This window comes from Penicilliopsis zonata (genome assembly GCF_001890105.1).
Source record: "Penicilliopsis zonata CBS 506.65 unplaced genomic scaffold ASPZOscaffold_17, whole genome shotgun sequence".
Lineage (NCBI taxonomy): Eukaryota > Fungi > Ascomycota > Eurotiomycetes > Eurotiales > Aspergillaceae > Penicilliopsis > Penicilliopsis zonata.
The window spans coordinates 422,734-437,360 of NW_019208925.1; the positions used below are offsets into that span (position 1 = coordinate 422,734).

The following is a 14,627-nucleotide window of genomic DNA, read 5'->3' on the forward strand; positions in this document are numbered from 1 at the left end:
ACTTTATAACTTACCGACATAGAGCAGCTTTGGATGAAGATCGCTAATCTATGGTATTCAGTACGTAAGGCTTAGGTTAAGGGGAGTTAAATCTTGATTGACTGTAGCTAGTCAACTGATAAACACTAGGACTTATACCTCAGGCTATGACGTTCGCCATCTCATACAAAACGCTCTATCCAAGGCCATTAGACATGCTAGATCCTTGGATGCTTGTGTGCCAGGGAAATGGCGGGACTGATTCTCGATGTGGTCCATGGCGACTCGAAGGTTATATGAGCAGCAGAGCGGGAGGGCATCCACATTGTGAGGTGTGAGGTGTGTTATATGGTGATAGGCAACATCAACCATGATTTTCGTCGCGGTTTCCAGCGCAGCGCGGGAATTCTGATGTAGTAGCGTGTCTGTAGTTTCTGTGTTCGCCAGAATATTTTGATGTACAAGAACAAGGGCTCTGATTCAATGATTAATAAAAGGAAGTTCAAAAAAAATGGCGAAGAATTTACCGGATGGCAGTAGCCATTGCGCCACAGTAGTGCCCCAGCTGAGCACCGCACTCGATTGTCATTATGGCGAGAAATGCCTGAAGCTCAGCGTCCAGTCTTCTAAGCTCTGAAATCGTCTGATCAATTTCCATGTCCATGCGGAGCACGCTCAGAACCTGATCGAGTAGGTTCGTGGCTTGTGCCTGACGACCGAACCTCGTCACGTTTTTAGAATGAACTCCAGAAAGCCGCGGCGGATCCTCGAACGGCTCTACATCTGACGGTAGTGCCCGAAGACAGCGGTCATAGTCCAAGTCGGAGGGTAGATATGAGTGAAGGCTAGGGTGTTTAGTCATGGGGGATCGACCTTGATGAGTTAATTCGAGTAAGATAACCCTATAACTGATTAAAAGTGTCTTCATCAAGCGCTTTAAACAAAAAAGAGGCGTAAAGTTACCTTTCCAAAATGACAGTCCCCCACCAGACATTCCACTCTTCGACAGCCTTGAGTCTGGACGCCGTTCCAAGGAGCAGACCTTTATCTAGATTGGTATTCCTGTCAAGGTTCATGCTGTGCGCCATCCGGGCACAAGTGCCCATGGATATGAATGCAGCCTGCGGCCTGCCGCAGGCGTACTCGTACGCCGCGATGAGCAGGCCAGCCTGAACTAGCCGCGTCGAGGCAGGGATTAACGCCTGGACCTGAGCAAACAGCATACGTGTCGTGAGATACAGCGCATCCAGGGTCATGGGCGGGCTTAGGGTCGTTGTCCTGGCCGGGCACGCCGTCAACAAACACATAGCTAGCAGGAGTATCGAAAAGTCCGCCGACGGCTCTCTACTATCGCACTCATACTCCTCACGAAACAGCCGGGGCGATATCACCGGTAACCAGCAGTGAAAATGCCTGAAGAACCGCGCGTTGATATCGCCGATAGAAAGCTGGGTCTGTTTGATGATACCCACAACTTGACGATTGACCATGCCGTCGAGACTCGTCGCCCCATCCGTCAGCAAACCTATCTGATCACAATTTTAGTTCTTTCTTTCTTTCTTTCTTTTCATAAAGAATCACCATCAATCTAGCAGTTTGACGCTCCGATACCCACCTGAAACGGGTGTGGAAGCAACGTACCCCCTACTAACCCCCCCGGCGTGACGTCGTAGGTACAGACCAGGTCTCGCTGGACACAGTATCCGCAGCGGGGCAACTGCTTATCACAGCCTTTCTTTCGCGTCCTGCACGTATTGCAGACATGAGGCGCCAGCTGGTTCTTTTCCGAGGCCATTTGTTTCCCTCGTTGCTTCTTATTAACAGAGGGAGGAAGGAAGGAGGAAGTCAGTCAGGGACATTTAGTCGGCGGCCGACGCTAGCCAGCTTAGTAAATCATATGACGTTATCGTATTGCAGAGGCTCTGAAATGCAAATACGTGAATTATAGGGATTTCAGCTGTCGCTTACTATATGTGGGGTATTTAAAAACTGGGATTTGTCAATTACCAGCGGCGGCCGCCACTAGCTTTAAAGTGTCATTTATGGGTTGAACCATGGATAGCAAGAGCAATTCCGTAAGACTTTCTTATTACTTGCAAGAGACAGGCTGATTCTTATTCTCGGCTTATCAGAGTTACACAAACCTGACTGAGTGTTCTCTTAAGGTTCTCGACCGACCAGAAAGGCCACACGCGAAGTCCCCAGGCCAAAACAGATACCGAAGCGACGAGAGCAATGAACTAAAATGGCCATAGGAGAGGCGCAGACATCGCGATACTCGTCAAGCTGGCGAAGATTCCACCGGCTGGCGTGAGCCCCCCGTACATCACAGACTGAAAAACAGCCGCCAGCGAGCCTAGATCAAGACCAAGTTACTGATTTGTTGAGCACCGAATGAGCCCTTGTATCAGATAGTCGGAGCTATACCGCCAATGATCCCCTGTGGCCCAAATCCCAGGACCAAAAGCGTCAGTTTGACAACGGGAAGGGCTATCCACCAAGCCATGGTATCACGAGCTTTTCTGCAGTAAACTGTAACACTAATTAATATCAGTACAAAGTAGTGACAAGTTTTAATACTAGACTGAGAAACTACCGTGGTTCCTTAGGCACAGATATGAGGACCTGGAAACAGGGGTCTCAAGGAGATAGAAATCAAAGACTCGTATTAAATCAATATCGATTCTGACGAATGATGTTATTCCACTGGATACAAGAAAGAAAGCCTCGAGCGATGTGGAGAATAAGAGAGACCATCCAAGACGATCCAAAAGATTTGTGGGTCAGGTGCCTTGGCGTTCACGTGGTAGGGCTAGCCCTGGTATTTCCACTGTAGTACATTACGTAGAATTTCGGACTGTATCTAATACAGAATGCAGTAGGTATACACGAATGTACATGCATATATTCTATAGATAGTGATTATCTGACTCCTACCCAGTAGAATAACTACTGCGGATTGAAAGTCTCCATCTACCAGGTAGAAACCTACTACATACCTCAGGTATCTAGTTATGGACCCTGTATAGACCCATCTGGCGGCCGCCACTAGTCTGTTTCCGGCTAGCCATGCTGGCTCTACCAAGAGAGAGAGAGAGAAGATGAAAGGATGATCTGTAGGCTGAGAGTCAGGATGATTCATGGATTTCCAGCGTCACCTGACTAGCTAAGCCTAGTGTAATTAGCTTTGTACTACGATTTTTATTCCCTCAACATATCTGGACGTTGGATATGCTGCGCAACGTACGAATCATATAGGAATATGAGACTATTGGCCCTGATTACGGATAGGATGTGTTAAAGTTATAAAACCATCCTGTGGCCCCTGAAAATACAGAAAGATGCATCCTCACAGAGTGGAAGTCTACACCTCTACCCCTGAGAAACAGCTAACCAACACACAGGATGGCATCCGACACGCAGGCTGAGATGCTGTCTCCAGCAGTCGACTTGGAGAAGGGGGAAATCAATCATCCCTCCCCAGTGGTGCCGCCATCCACAGAGGGAGTCAAAGACGACAAGGAAGCCTTCCTAGTCCGGTTCGAAAAGGACGATCCGGAAGATCCCAAGAACTGGCATCCATACTACCGGGCATGGCTGGCGGTGGAGATGGGGATGCTGGCCCTGCTGGGCTCAGTGGGCTCGTCAATCATCACGCCCGCAGAGCCAGTTCTATCAGTATACTTGGGTGTGGACCGAGAGACTTCAGTTCTTGTACTGTCGCTTTTCGTTCTAGGTTTGTACTTTCAGTGATACCTTGCTCTCTTCCTCTCTCCCCTTTTCTCTCGATAGCTCGTACTGACTTGAAAAGGATTCTCGTTCGGTCCGTTAGTGTTTGCCCCGATCAGCGAGGTATATGGACGCAAATGGTCGATGCTGCCGGCAGTGTTTGGTCTTGGAGTTCTCAGTATTGCAACCGCCGTCAGCAAGAACGCAGCGAGCGTGTTCGTTACTCGTTTTCTCGGTGGTGTTTTCGGGGCGGCACCCATGAGCAACGTCTCAGCCGCTCTGGGGGACATCTACCCGCCCCAAACGAGAGGCGTACCCATGGCTTTTATGGCGATGTGTATCGTGGGCGGTCCGACAATTGCTCCTCTCATCGGGGCGGCGTTGACAGTCAACCCGCATCTAGGATGGCGTTGTATGTTGACCTCACAGATCACCAGACCGACTGACTAACGGTCTATAACTTTATAGGGACAGAGTATATAGAGGCTATCATGGCATTTATCGTTCTCGTCATCTCCTTCTTTTTCCTGCCCGAGACGTACGCTCCGGTCCTGTTGAAACGCAAAGCCCGGCGCCTGCGCGAGAGTACTGGCGATCAGAGATATTGGCACCCGAGCGAGAAGGACAGAGTGACTCTGAACAACATTGTGACCAAACATCTAAGTCGACCTTTGCTGTGAGTAGGATTCTTATGTGTATAAATATACATGAGGGGTGTGTGGGTCTGTCTAACTGATATATAGAATGTTCTTCACGGAGCCCATGGTGACCTGTATTGCGTTCTACGCCTCGTTTGTGTACGGCCTTCTCTTCCTAACGCTTGAGGTATTCCCAATCGTCTTCGAGGATCACCGGGGATGGAGCACGGTTGTGTCCACTCTTCCATTTCTCGGCATCTTCGTCGGTGTCATATTCGCCCTGTTTGTCAACATCGCCAACCAGCCTCGGTATGCAAAGGCCGTGGCTGCGAACAAAGGTCGTGCGGTCCCCGAGGCCCGTCTCCCTCCCATGATCCTGGGAGGCGCCTTGTTCTCAACCGGTATCTTCTGGTTTGGCTGGACGGCGGCTCCTAAATATCACTGGATTCTTCCAGTGACCGCAGGAGGTATGTTTTTCATGTAAGATTTCTAGAGTCCCGCTGACACGTATGGCAGGATTCATCGGCGCCGGGTTCAATATCGTCTTCCAGCAATGTATCAACTTTCTTGTCGACACTTACGGACCATACGCGGCCAGTGCGGTCTCCGGGAACAACTTCCTACGCTCTTTGCTTGCCTTCGGACTGCCTCTGGCTGCCAGACCGATGTTCCTTAACATGGGCGTTGGCCCGGCAGCGAGTGTGCTGGGGGGGATCTCTTGCCTGGCTCTACCTGTTCCCTTTCTGTTTATGAAATATTCGCTGCGACTGCGCAGGATGTCCAAATTTGCTCCTGTAAATGAGTAGTGAGATATAGAGAGACTTACTATAGGACACAACCATCAAAATACAATTCATCGTTCTTTCATTTAATTAATAAAATTTTTTTTTTCCCTTTAGACTAACTCCCACGTCGACTCAACCTCTTTAGCGTCGCTCTCGATATCATCCCACTGGAGATTCCCCCATCTCTCCGGCTTCTCCAACGCGTCAACAAAATGCTTCATAGCCAGAACCACCTGTGCCGCCCATCTCTCCTTGCTCACCTTTCCGATCCCAGTCGCCAGGGGTGTCATAAGGATCCGCCGGATCTTCTTCGTACTTTCATTCCGTCTGTTCCAGCCCTCAACCTCACACAGCAGACTCCACACACACTCGTACACCACCTCCCGGTCCCAGACGACACTATGCGGTTCCCGCATCGTCGGACAGATCGCCACCCAGTTACAGGCGCGGGTGTTCTTGACGTTATTTTGAACCGTCAGTTCCGCCGGAAACGGGACAAGTGTACAGGTGCCTGGCGGGGCGAACCCGCGCCATCTCTCGTAGAGGACTCGCTGCACGGCGCGCGTGAGGGCGTGGTAATCCTCTCGCGGGGAAAAAGCCATGCTGATCGCATGGTCGAAGGCACCGTCCAGTCGGCCGTACGAGTTGGCGGGGGAGACGATCAGGTCGAAGGTCGTGGCGGGGTCAAGCGAGTTGAGCCGGTCGTTGATCGCGGTGATGCTTATCGCCGGGCGGGGCCAGTGCGTGGCCAGCGCGTCGTTGAAGGCGCTGATGAACGCCTTGTCCATGCAGAGGAGGAGGATCTCGGGGATTTCTTGCGTAGCAGCCATGTTTTTCTTCTGTTTGGTTCTGTACTAGTCATGTTCCCAGGAGTGTTGTGTACTATAGGTACTCATTGTAGCCTAGAATACCACCGTTGATGAGTCATTATACTTCAGCCTAATGAGTTAATTTCAAGTTGATATCATACTCGTATTGCATTGCTGAAAGATTGATACGCGTTGAACAAGGATAACTGCTCTTATCGTGTGGAATTGCAGTATCTCGACTTGATGGCGGTGCTAAACCAAGAAAATAAGAATAGGCAATGTGTATCTTCTGTGGGTTCCAGGTCAGAACCTATTACTTCTTCAATATATCCTCAATATCAGGACTAGAGAATTGCAAAAGCAAATCAGAATGCTGAAGCAATTGAACGAAGGAGAATCAAACCGGCATGGCTGCTTTAATATGTTGGCGCCCCAGGCAAAGGAATATCAGGTGATACCATGTCTCGTGACGGCTTTTTCTCCTCCTTTCGCTTTTTCTTCTCAAAACTTTTGTTGGGCCATAATCTTTGTCGAGAACCATCAATACGACACAACGAGGACACGCTCAAGTTTGAGGACGCGGGGAACACGGCATCGGACTCTGACCAGCAGAGACGAGGATAAAGAAACGTTGTCAGTGATCAAACGCCAGCAGAATAGTTGTTCCATTGACCAGCTATTATAGATAATATCAGCTCACTCTTGAAAACGATTGCCCTCACTGGACACGCCGAATCCATCAGTATCAATACAGCCTAATTCCCAGCGACTTCTCGGTCGCCAGACATTAAAGCATTGCCATAGGTTTGAACGTTATATGTGACCATAACTAAAGATTCTCATTGCCATGTTCTACTAGATTATAACGAGCGAGTTGCAAAACAAGCCTGAAGTGCCTGGACCATCTCTTCATCAGGCAAACGATTCTTCGACCGCTGATTCCATTCCGTCACTGGACCAGTCTGCAGAGTTTGGAGCGCGAGCAGGTATTGACGGACCTCCGGTGGCTGACGACCCCATTCCGGCAGCTTGTTCATGTCCAAGACTGAAGAGAACTGCTCTTCCTCTCTCTCCAATTCCTCCTCTGATTCGTCCGATTCGTCTTTCCTCATTTGCAGTTCCCGCCGTTTGAACGAGAGCAGGATAGCAGCCAGATCCAACTGTTGGAAGGAATGAAAGCAGCTCCGGGCCATCGTTAGGGCCGTGTGCAGCTCCTTGTACGTGGAAAACTCCTGATTAGCCCACATACTGCGCAAATTGGCGGTTCTCACCCCCCACTGGACGTGGCCGCACGGATCTGCCAGCTCAGGATACAGGGAGTACAGCCCTGCAGCCTCGAGGCGAGCCAGCGAGACCACACAGGAACGCCCACCGTGCCGGACCCGGCCTTGAGACAGGTACTCGCCGTTCTGGTAGATGTAGACCAGTAGGCGGGTGTCGAAGTTGTCTCGCATGTCCTTTCGGTGCAGGAAGTGGTAGTACGCCTGCAGTAGGCGTTTGGCGTGCACGAACTGGCCACGCGGGAAGTCTCCCGTGTCGATGACGCAGATCTTGATCTCCTCTGAGGAGCAGCCATAATGGTACCGTCGATAGAGGGCGTACTGGACTGCGTAGAGCAGTGATGAGGTCCAGGACATCAAGTTGTCCGGGTTCGGGTGCGGCTTGGTCTTGCACCGCCACGGGTTCATATGCAGATTGACGAGGGCGAATGCGTGGTCGTCATCGAGCGAGAGGATGTCCATCTTGCTGCTTACTAACCGATTCTCACTGGCAGGTGAGGAAACCACCTCATCGTCGCTGTGGCCTGAGCTCTTGGGGTCGAAGGTGCGGAACAGATATCGCGGCGTCTGATCCAAGTGGAAGTCAAAGGAATGGAAGGTTGGGCTGGCGGGCGGATGGAACAAGATCGGTCCAGGGCAGTTTTTGACTGTTTCTTTCCAGAATGTGGTCCATTCCAGTTCACCGGTCGACCCAATGCTTTGATTTCCATTTTCATGCGTTTCCTTCTCGGCCACATATTGGTGATATTGCAACACACCGTCGTTCTGGGTGGCCTGCTGAAGACATTTCCGTGCCATCAACAGCAACACACTTTCGCCGTCCTTTCCATGTTCCTCGGATGTGTCTAGGATGGCTTCTGCAATGCGTCTGATTTCTCTGTCAAAGTACGATAGCAGGCTCTCGATGGGTTTGCGGCTACTACTCCCAGCCAGTCCAAGCAGACGGGAGACCACATCGTCGACTCTGTCAGTGCGTCTATTCTCCATGGTGTCTATTGCTCTGTATAAGTATCTAACAGGAGAAGAAGTTATAAATAATCATGACAGGAATTTGTCCTCGCCGGATGCGTCGATGTCTCGATGCCTTGATGCCTTATTCCGTGTTCCTCATTAGTTTGGTTTCACAAGTACTTCAAGGGGTATATCACCTCATGGGATTTCTTTCCCCCTGGCTGTTTAATAAAACCCTAGAATAGCTACAGTCAAAGTGCCTGGTTTGATTATTTTCCTGGTATTAATATATACTCCGTACCTATAGTTCTATGTAGGGGCGATTCTGCCTGAGGCCGCAACAGATACCGCCTCTTTTCTTTTTGGCGGAGGAAAGCCTCAATCCTCCTGTCAACGCATCTCACCGTCGACCAGGCACATCAGTTCCTGATCCGATACGATGTCGAAGGGACCGGCAAGCATAGACCTCACGTTTATCACGGTCCAGCACTCACGCGATGGACTGAAAGCGAGTGGAGACCGCACGGTGCGGTCGCACGTCACCCGCTACCAATGGCGAAAACACAACGAGCAACGACGGCGTGAAGCCATCTCGTCCGGTAGAATGAAGAGACGAACCGGGGAGTTTCTCCCCCTTCGCATGGAGCTGGACTGCACCGCCTTGACGGGCCTGCGTCGCGGTAACAGTGCAGACGACGTGACACCAGGCCAGGGGGACCGGGAACTGGACTCGGATACCAACGAGCCGGTACGAGTTCTGCCTATCCCCCGCCTGGTGGGTGGGCATCGCGTTGACCCGTTTCGCTCCTACCCTGTATCATGGAAACCCTTTTTCCCGTCATTGGTAGATCACTGTATGTGAGCATTGGCGGCGGTTAGACAATTACAACGAAGTGGGTGGGAGATTGTGGCTGATTTGAATGCAGATCTGGTGCATATGGCAGTTGATATCCCCGAGCTCGATCAACCCGGCAACCAGGGCCTGCTGCGTACCCGCTGGTTTCCTCTGGTGATAAGCGAACCCGCATTGTTCCATGTGATTCTGCTTATCGCAGCCTCGCACCACGCCAGCGTGCATGGCAGCCCGGACAGCCTCAGGCTGAACCTGCTACAGCTGCGACACGCCGCCGTGCAGTCCATCAACGACGCCCTGGCGGCCCGGCCGGCGGCGCTGGGCGATGCCCTGATAGGCGCCGTGGCCAAGATGGCTAGCTACGAGGCCATGTTCGGCACCACAGACCACTACAACATCCACATGCAGGGTCTCATCCAGCTCATCCGCCTACGTGGCGGCTTCGGCGCTCTGGGCCTCGACGGCCTGCTCCGTCGGATTGTCATCTGGATCGACCGCAACGCCGCCCACCTCCATCAGCTACCGCTGTATTTTCCGGGCCTGGACTTCGCATCCGGCCGGCCGCTGCTGGAACCGAGCCCCAGCCACTTCCTGGGCTTTTCCTGATGCTTTAATCCTCTCAAGCTGAATCTGGCATGTTCTGTGACAGGCGGGGTCTGATGAAGCCGCTATGCCGTTTTCGGATAACGCATCGGAAGCCTATGTCTGGCCAATCACAGCACAGCCCGCAAAATGGTTACGTCAAGGATGTCCTCCGTTTGAGATATAAAGGAGGGAAGATTGATCTTAGAAAGACCCTACTGCATCGGTCTTCAATCTATAACAAATAGCGGCCATGGCTCTCTCCGGAAAAGTTGCCCTCATTACCGGCGGCGTGAAGAATCTCGGCGCAGAGATTGCCCGCGATCTGGCGGCGGCGGGCGCCAACCTGTCTCTTCATTACAACTCGGCCAGCAGCAAGGAGGATGCTGTCAAACTGGAGGCAGAGTTGAAGCAGAAGTACCCTTTGGTTAAGGTCGCTTTCCACCAGGCCGACCTGACCACAGCGGCAGCGGTCACGAAATTGTTCGACGAGACGCTGCAGAGCTTCGGCAAGATCGACATCGTCGTCAACACGGTTGGCAAGGTTCTCAAGAAGCCCATTGCGGAGATCAGCGAGGAGGAGTACGATTCGATGTTTGCGTAAGTTGAATTCATGCCATGTATATACGTCCGGCTTTTTATATATTAATGGTTGTGCTAGAATCAACTCCAAGGCTGCATTTTTCATCCTCAAAGAGGCTGCCCAGCATGTCACCGACGGAGGCAAGATCATCACCATCGTCACGGCTCTTCTGGGCGCCTTTACAGGCTTCTATACTTCGTACGCGGGCAGCAAGGCCCCCGTCGAACATTTCACTCGGTATGTCTTGTTTTTCTCCTCCTCTCTTTGTGAACTCGAGCTAACTTTCTCAGTGGCGTGTGTAAAGAATTGCAGTCTCGACAGGTCAGCGTCAACTGTATTGCGCCTGGACCCATGGATACTCGTAAGTGAAGAAACCCTTAATTCTCACCAGCCCCCAACTGACAATCGACCAGCCTTCTTCTACCCGCAAGAATCCCCCGAGGCCGTCGCCTTCCACAAGAGCAACGGGATGGGCGGCCGCCTGACAGACGTTCGGGATATCGCGCCCATTGTCAAGTTTCTGTGCACGGACGGGGCATGGATTACGGGGCAGACGCTCTTCGCCAACGGGGGATATACGACGCGCTAGAATTAGTTAATTATCTTATTGAATGAAATCGGGTCTTCCAATGAAATAATTCTGCAACCTAGCGTGGCTGGTAATATCTCCCATTTATCAAGGCATAGATTGCTGCCTGTATCAACGAATCCTTCGGAGATGGAATCGGAGTCCGATACAACTTCATTTAAGACATCCATGGACTTCTAGATATGTAGTCAGCCTCCAACCTCCATCTACTCAAAGTATCCATTGAATAATTCTCCCGTTCTTACAATCAAAATGTCCGATGAATCACCCTTCCGCTCCGCCCGGCTGATCTACCGCGCCGTCGAAGAAACAGACGACGCCTTCATCCACTCCATCTGCTCAGACCCTTATATTGCCGCGCTCATCTCTATGAGTCCGGTGAAACCCGTCTCTCTGTCTTCCTCGACGGAGATGCGCAAGCACTTGATGGAACCTGCTCTCTTATCAGTCATGATATGCATTCCTCCCGAAGCAGAAGAGAAACAAAACAACACTAGTACAATTCCCGTCGGATTCCTACATTTCTCTGAAATGAAACTACCCCATCGCAGGACGAGAGTTGCCATCGCCCTCGCAGCCCCGTACCAGGGCAAGGGGTACGGCATCGAAGCGCTGCAGTGGGGATTACGCTTTGCATTTCTGAGCGCGGGAGCCCATCGCGTCGATCTGGAGGCCTTTGGCTTCAATACCCACGCGATGAAAGCGTATGAGGCGCTGGGGTTTATCAAGGAGGGTGCCCTGAGGGAGTGTATGTTCCGGGATGGGAAATGGGAGGATTTCATTCTCTACTCTATGCTAGAGGGGGAGTGGAGGAGTAGATACTCATCAAGTAATCAGTGACTGGTCTAGCCAGATCTTACATCTTTTATAATAATGGTGATACTAATTACGCTTTCTCCTCATCTCCTGATACATTTCGAGAAGATGTTTGTTCACCATCCTGGCAACAGGCCACACCTCGCCCAAGGCATTCAAGGCTCCAATTTCCAGCTGGATCCTCGCCTTGACCTGCTCTTCCTTGTGCGAGCCTGCAACCACGACCGCCACCGCGGTGTGGACCGTCGTGCTCGTCGCCAGCGCGTCGATCAGGAACGGGGTCCGCCGCCGGATCGGGCTGGGCAAGGTCGCGAGCTGGGCGAGCATGTCGGCCGCGCGGTTCAATTTTACCGCGTACATCTCTGGTCTGGTTGTTTCGGCTTTGCTTTCAGAGAATAGCGTCGTATCTTTATGAGGAAGAGAAGGTTCGCTCCGCCCGTTTTGTGTGTTTGATACTAGACGGATACTAGACAGTGGTTGGTAGAGGTGTATCATTGCCCTAGCATAGTTAGTATACACATCATTACCCCGGGGAAAAAAGAAGGAATAAAGGCAGTCATACAAATATATCACCATCTGTGCCTGGACAACCATCTCGTCCAGGTCTTCCCTAGGAACAGGCAGACGCAGCAGCGAGGAAGTCAGATGGGTGTCGATGGCTTGTACCTCGTCATAATTGTATTGATTTGCACGGCTTATTTCAAAGACCCGGTCCAGACTCCTAATTGCTTCAATTCGATGGGCAAAGGAGGATATCTCGTATGCTTCTGCCGTCTGGGTCGGTGTAGGTTCGATAGAGATATACTCAATTAGCCACGAATTAGTTATAGGCTGCAATATAATTATTCGGATGCGTTACACTTACAGTCCCAGCAGAGTAAATTGTTTCGTTACAGGGGAAGTTCAATCCAACTCCCCTTGTATACAAGTTACTGCATGTCCGATTGTTCTTGCTCACGGCAGCAAGCAACCCTTCGACCACGTAGAGTTCCCAGTATGTCCTGCGCCAGCTTTCTGCCATAGTGGCGCTGCCGAAGCTGTTTTTCAGGGCGAACTCCGGACGATCCATCCCCAACTGGAGAGCGAGGGCAATTGCCCGCTGGAGAGTCTCGTGCGCCCGGGTCTCGTACCCGTGGGCGTGCTCTGTGATCGCCAGAAGGAGCATACCCTGCACTGTGAACCCTGTCGCGAGCGAGCAGGCATGTAACGCCGTATCTGCTGCTTCAGGGAGGATCGGGTGCAGACCGCTGTCATGCTGGTGGTGAGCGCCGACGTACCGTATTATTGCGAGAAGATATGGCGGGACATGCGTGTTGAGCAGACTTAGCAGGGCTTTCCGAGGCAGCAGGAAGGGATGTGAAGGATGGAAGTTCTGATAGTAGAGTTGGATCAGGGGGTCGATGGCAAGGTCATGGTGACTGTAGTTGCCAGTCGCCATGGAGAGTGTGATCTGCTGTCTCTCCATCTGAAAAAGGACAAAGAGCTAGCAACTACCTCTCAGTTCAAGAGGCAACTAATATGATGGTTTAATCATATCTGTGTACTAACTGTACTGATGGTCTGACGGTATGGCCACCGAAACATCTAGACTTTACCAGTGAGCATCCCACCCACCAAGCCTAGGCTGATAATTACTGATTCAGCAAGCCTGACAAGCGCATGATCTGTGCTACTGTTGACTTGAGGAACCTCTCCAAGGCTCGAGAAGACCCATCCCTTTCGTACACCGAACTCGAGCCCATCGCGTCCACTGAGTTGCGCTCACGACAGGGGAAAAAACAAAAGGATCATCAGCTATCGGCTAATGTACCAAGCAACAGCAAGCAGTAAGCAATAATGAACCACCCAAGGACACTTGTCACGCCTTAAGCGGGGTTTTCGTTCTCGCCTCAGGTCCCCGACGAGGTCGGCGACCACCACCATGTGGAGAATCAAGATTCAGGATTTGGAATTTCAACCCCCCCGAGATACCAATCAAAGCAGGATGATCCGCGGCTAGAATTTCCAAGCGTCCCGGTCCGTGTGGAGGGAGACGAAATTCTCCGAGAATTTCCATAGGCCATTAGCGCTAGACCTCGAAATTTCCAAGGCACAAACAGTTTCCTCGGGAGGTATGAGGGTGTGGATCAAGGATCAACCACTGCCATCACCATCTTTGCTCGAGGTAAAAGCGCATATGACACAAAGAGGAGACGTAGATCAGCCCGCTTTTATTCGCTGAGCTTGATGCGCATTGATCTGCAGCACACTGATCTGCTGTACAACTGTCAGCCCCGTCAGACGCTGAATCGTGGGGTTTCTCTTGCCCTAGTATGGAGTACGGAGTACGGCTTGGACTCCGTTCGACCGGAATTCGGCGTACGGAACGATGTCGTTTGGTCAGCTAGTCGGTCGTCTCGCACAGAACAATGCGACAGAGAGTGGCATCATTTTCTGGCAATAAAGGAGCATCTGTGGATACCATACGGCCATAGTCAGCACACCGCAGATGACACGTAGCTGGGTCTCTGAAGCCAATCGGCTCAAGCGGTTTCTCCGCATGATGGATTGCATTTGTCTCCATGACTTCGTATATTATTGTGCTCCGTGCTGTCGCTAAGTCCCCGATGGAGAGATCCCCGAGTCCCCGCCATCTCGGGGACATCTATCCATGCGGTCTGCTTAGTCGAAGAGATACTTCTTATTGCATTGTTGCATAAGCTTCCAAAAAGAAGGGAAACGATATTTGAAATAATGGCCAAGAATGGAAACCGAAAAAGAAATATTCATTCAAAAGTGCCCGGTGTAGCGTACACTGTTCTCCAGTATAAGCTGTCGCTCAATATCCACAACATGACAACTGCAAGGCCTCCTTCAACGCTTCGAGACAGTCGCATCCTCAATCTTGTCTCTCATGTAGTCACCCAATCTTAATTCCTGAAAGATCGAGTTAGTTGGGTTATACTATCAGAACCAGGGGCAAGTCACCTCGAATGAATACTTTGAAAACGGATCTACCGTTGTGATGGCTTGATAATAATAACATGGAGTAGC

The 14,627-nt window shown here is 51.2% G+C and overlaps 8 protein-coding genes across 8 annotated transcripts; 4 read left to right on the forward strand and 4 right to left on the reverse strand.

The window, feature by feature from the left end:
- Nucleotides 1–79: 79 nt before the first annotated feature.
- On the reverse strand, nucleotides 80–1,770 carry ASPZODRAFT_135906 (hypothetical protein). The gene is made up of 3 exons (XM_022723931.1): nucleotides 943–1,770; nucleotides 507–881; nucleotides 80–454 (listed from the first exon to the last, which is right to left on the reverse strand). The coding sequence occupies exons 1-3, from the start codon at nucleotides 1,467–1,469 to the stop codon at nucleotides 145–147; spliced, it is 1,212 nt and encodes a 403-aa protein (XP_022578382.1). The 5' UTR covers nucleotides 1,470–1,770; the 3' UTR covers nucleotides 80–144.
- Nucleotides 1,771–3,408: 1,638 nt separating this feature from the next.
- On the forward strand, nucleotides 3,409–5,152 carry ASPZODRAFT_73588 (hypothetical protein; the record flags this gene model as incomplete). Its single annotated transcript, XM_022729900.1, has 5 exons — nucleotides 3,409–3,715; nucleotides 3,791–4,120; nucleotides 4,177–4,384; nucleotides 4,452–4,813; nucleotides 4,863–5,152. 5 exons carry the CDS (start codon nucleotides 3,409–3,411, stop codon nucleotides 5,150–5,152), a joined length of 1,497 nt encoding a protein of 498 aa, XP_022578383.1.
- An 83-nt stretch (nucleotides 5,153–5,235) lies between these two features.
- Nucleotides 5,236–6,195, reverse strand: ASPZODRAFT_123046 (hypothetical protein). Its single transcript, XM_022721344.1, has 2 exons — nucleotides 6,102–6,195; nucleotides 5,236–6,033 (listed from the first exon to the last, which is right to left on the reverse strand). The coding sequence occupies exon 2, from the start codon at nucleotides 5,959–5,961 to the stop codon at nucleotides 5,242–5,244; it is 720 nt and encodes a 239-aa protein (XP_022578384.1). The 5' UTR covers nucleotides 5,962–6,033; nucleotides 6,102–6,195; the 3' UTR covers nucleotides 5,236–5,241.
- Nucleotides 6,196–6,444: 249 nt separating this feature from the next.
- On the reverse strand, nucleotides 6,445–8,453 carry ASPZODRAFT_135909 (hypothetical protein). Its single transcript, XM_022723932.1, has 3 exons — nucleotides 8,246–8,453; nucleotides 6,626–8,190; nucleotides 6,445–6,573 (listed from the first exon to the last, which is right to left on the reverse strand). Exons 1-2 carry the CDS (start codon nucleotides 8,260–8,262, stop codon nucleotides 6,801–6,803), a joined length of 1,407 nt encoding a protein of 468 aa, XP_022578385.1. The 5' UTR covers nucleotides 8,263–8,453; the 3' UTR covers nucleotides 6,445–6,573; nucleotides 6,626–6,800.
- Nucleotides 8,454–8,513: 60 nt separating this feature from the next.
- ASPZODRAFT_890329 (hypothetical protein) lies at nucleotides 8,514–9,896 on the forward strand. The gene is made up of 2 exons (XM_022730342.1): nucleotides 8,514–9,025; nucleotides 9,098–9,896. The coding sequence occupies exons 1-2, from the start codon at nucleotides 8,611–8,613 to the stop codon at nucleotides 9,628–9,630; spliced, it is 948 nt and encodes a 315-aa protein (XP_022578386.1). The 5' UTR covers nucleotides 8,514–8,610; the 3' UTR covers nucleotides 9,631–9,896.
- ASPZODRAFT_890592 (hypothetical protein) lies at nucleotides 9,586–10,825 on the forward strand. The gene is made up of 4 exons (XM_022730344.1): nucleotides 9,586–10,206; nucleotides 10,268–10,426; nucleotides 10,480–10,550; nucleotides 10,603–10,825. Exons 1-4 carry the CDS (start codon nucleotides 9,860–9,862, stop codon nucleotides 10,776–10,778), a joined length of 753 nt encoding a protein of 250 aa, XP_022578387.1. The 5' UTR covers nucleotides 9,586–9,859; the 3' UTR covers nucleotides 10,779–10,825.
- Nucleotides 10,826–11,238: 413 nt separating this feature from the next.
- Nucleotides 11,239–11,648, forward strand: ASPZODRAFT_135913 (hypothetical protein). Its single transcript, XM_022723933.1, has one exon. The coding sequence runs from the start codon at nucleotides 11,310–11,312 to the stop codon at nucleotides 11,616–11,618; it is 309 nt and encodes a 102-aa protein (XP_022578388.1). The 5' UTR covers nucleotides 11,239–11,309; the 3' UTR covers nucleotides 11,619–11,648.
- Nucleotides 11,649–11,660: 12 nt separating this feature from the next.
- ASPZODRAFT_19180 (hypothetical protein) lies at nucleotides 11,661–13,032 on the reverse strand (the record flags this gene model as incomplete). The annotated part of the gene is made up of 3 exons (XM_022727350.1): nucleotides 11,661–12,093; nucleotides 12,157–12,368; nucleotides 12,460–13,032. The coding sequence occupies 3 exons, from the start codon at nucleotides 13,030–13,032 to the stop codon at nucleotides 11,661–11,663; spliced, it is 1,218 nt and encodes a 405-aa protein (XP_022578389.1).
- Between the last annotated feature and the right edge of the window lie 1,595 nt (nucleotides 13,033–14,627).

What these genes read in the sequence shown, in the direction of transcription:
- ASPZODRAFT_135906 (XM_022723931.1), bottom strand. Translation starts at nt 1,469, where the DNA reads ATGGTCAATCGTCAAGTTGTGGGTATCATCAAACAGACCCAGCTTTCT. An exon ending in GGGACTGTCATTTTGGAAAG is followed by an intron (nt 882 to 942) that starts GTAACTTTACGC and finishes AATCAGTTATAG; the next exon opens with GGTTATCTTACTCGAATTAA. An exon ending in GCAATGGCTACTGCCATCCG is followed by an intron (nt 455 to 506) that starts GTAAATTCTTCG and finishes TCATTGAATCAG; the next exon opens with AGCCCTTGTTCTTGTACATC.
- ASPZODRAFT_123046 (XM_022721344.1), bottom strand. Translation starts at nt 5,961, where the DNA reads ATGGCTGCTACGCAAGAAATCCCCGAGATCCTCCTCCTCTGCATGGAC.
- ASPZODRAFT_890329 (XM_022730342.1), top strand. Translation starts at nt 8,611, where the DNA reads ATGTCGAAGGGACCGGCAAGCATAGACCTCACGTTTATCACGGTCCAG. An exon ending in CCCGTCATTGGTAGATCACT is followed by an intron (nt 9,026 to 9,097) that starts GTATGTGAGCAT and finishes ATTTGAATGCAG; the next exon opens with ATCTGGTGCATATGGCAGTT.
- ASPZODRAFT_890592 (XM_022730344.1), top strand. Translation starts at nt 9,860, where the DNA reads ATGGCTCTCTCCGGAAAAGTTGCCCTCATTACCGGCGGCGTGAAGAAT. An exon ending in CCCGTCGAACATTTCACTCG is followed by an intron (nt 10,427 to 10,479) that starts GTATGTCTTGTT and finishes TAACTTTCTCAG; the next exon opens with TGGCGTGTGTAAAGAATTGC. An exon ending in GCCTGGACCCATGGATACTC is followed by an intron (nt 10,551 to 10,602) that starts GTAAGTGAAGAA and finishes ACAATCGACCAG; the next exon opens with CCTTCTTCTACCCGCAAGAA.
- ASPZODRAFT_135913 (XM_022723933.1), top strand. Translation starts at nt 11,310, where the DNA reads ATGAAACTACCCCATCGCAGGACGAGAGTTGCCATCGCCCTCGCAGCC.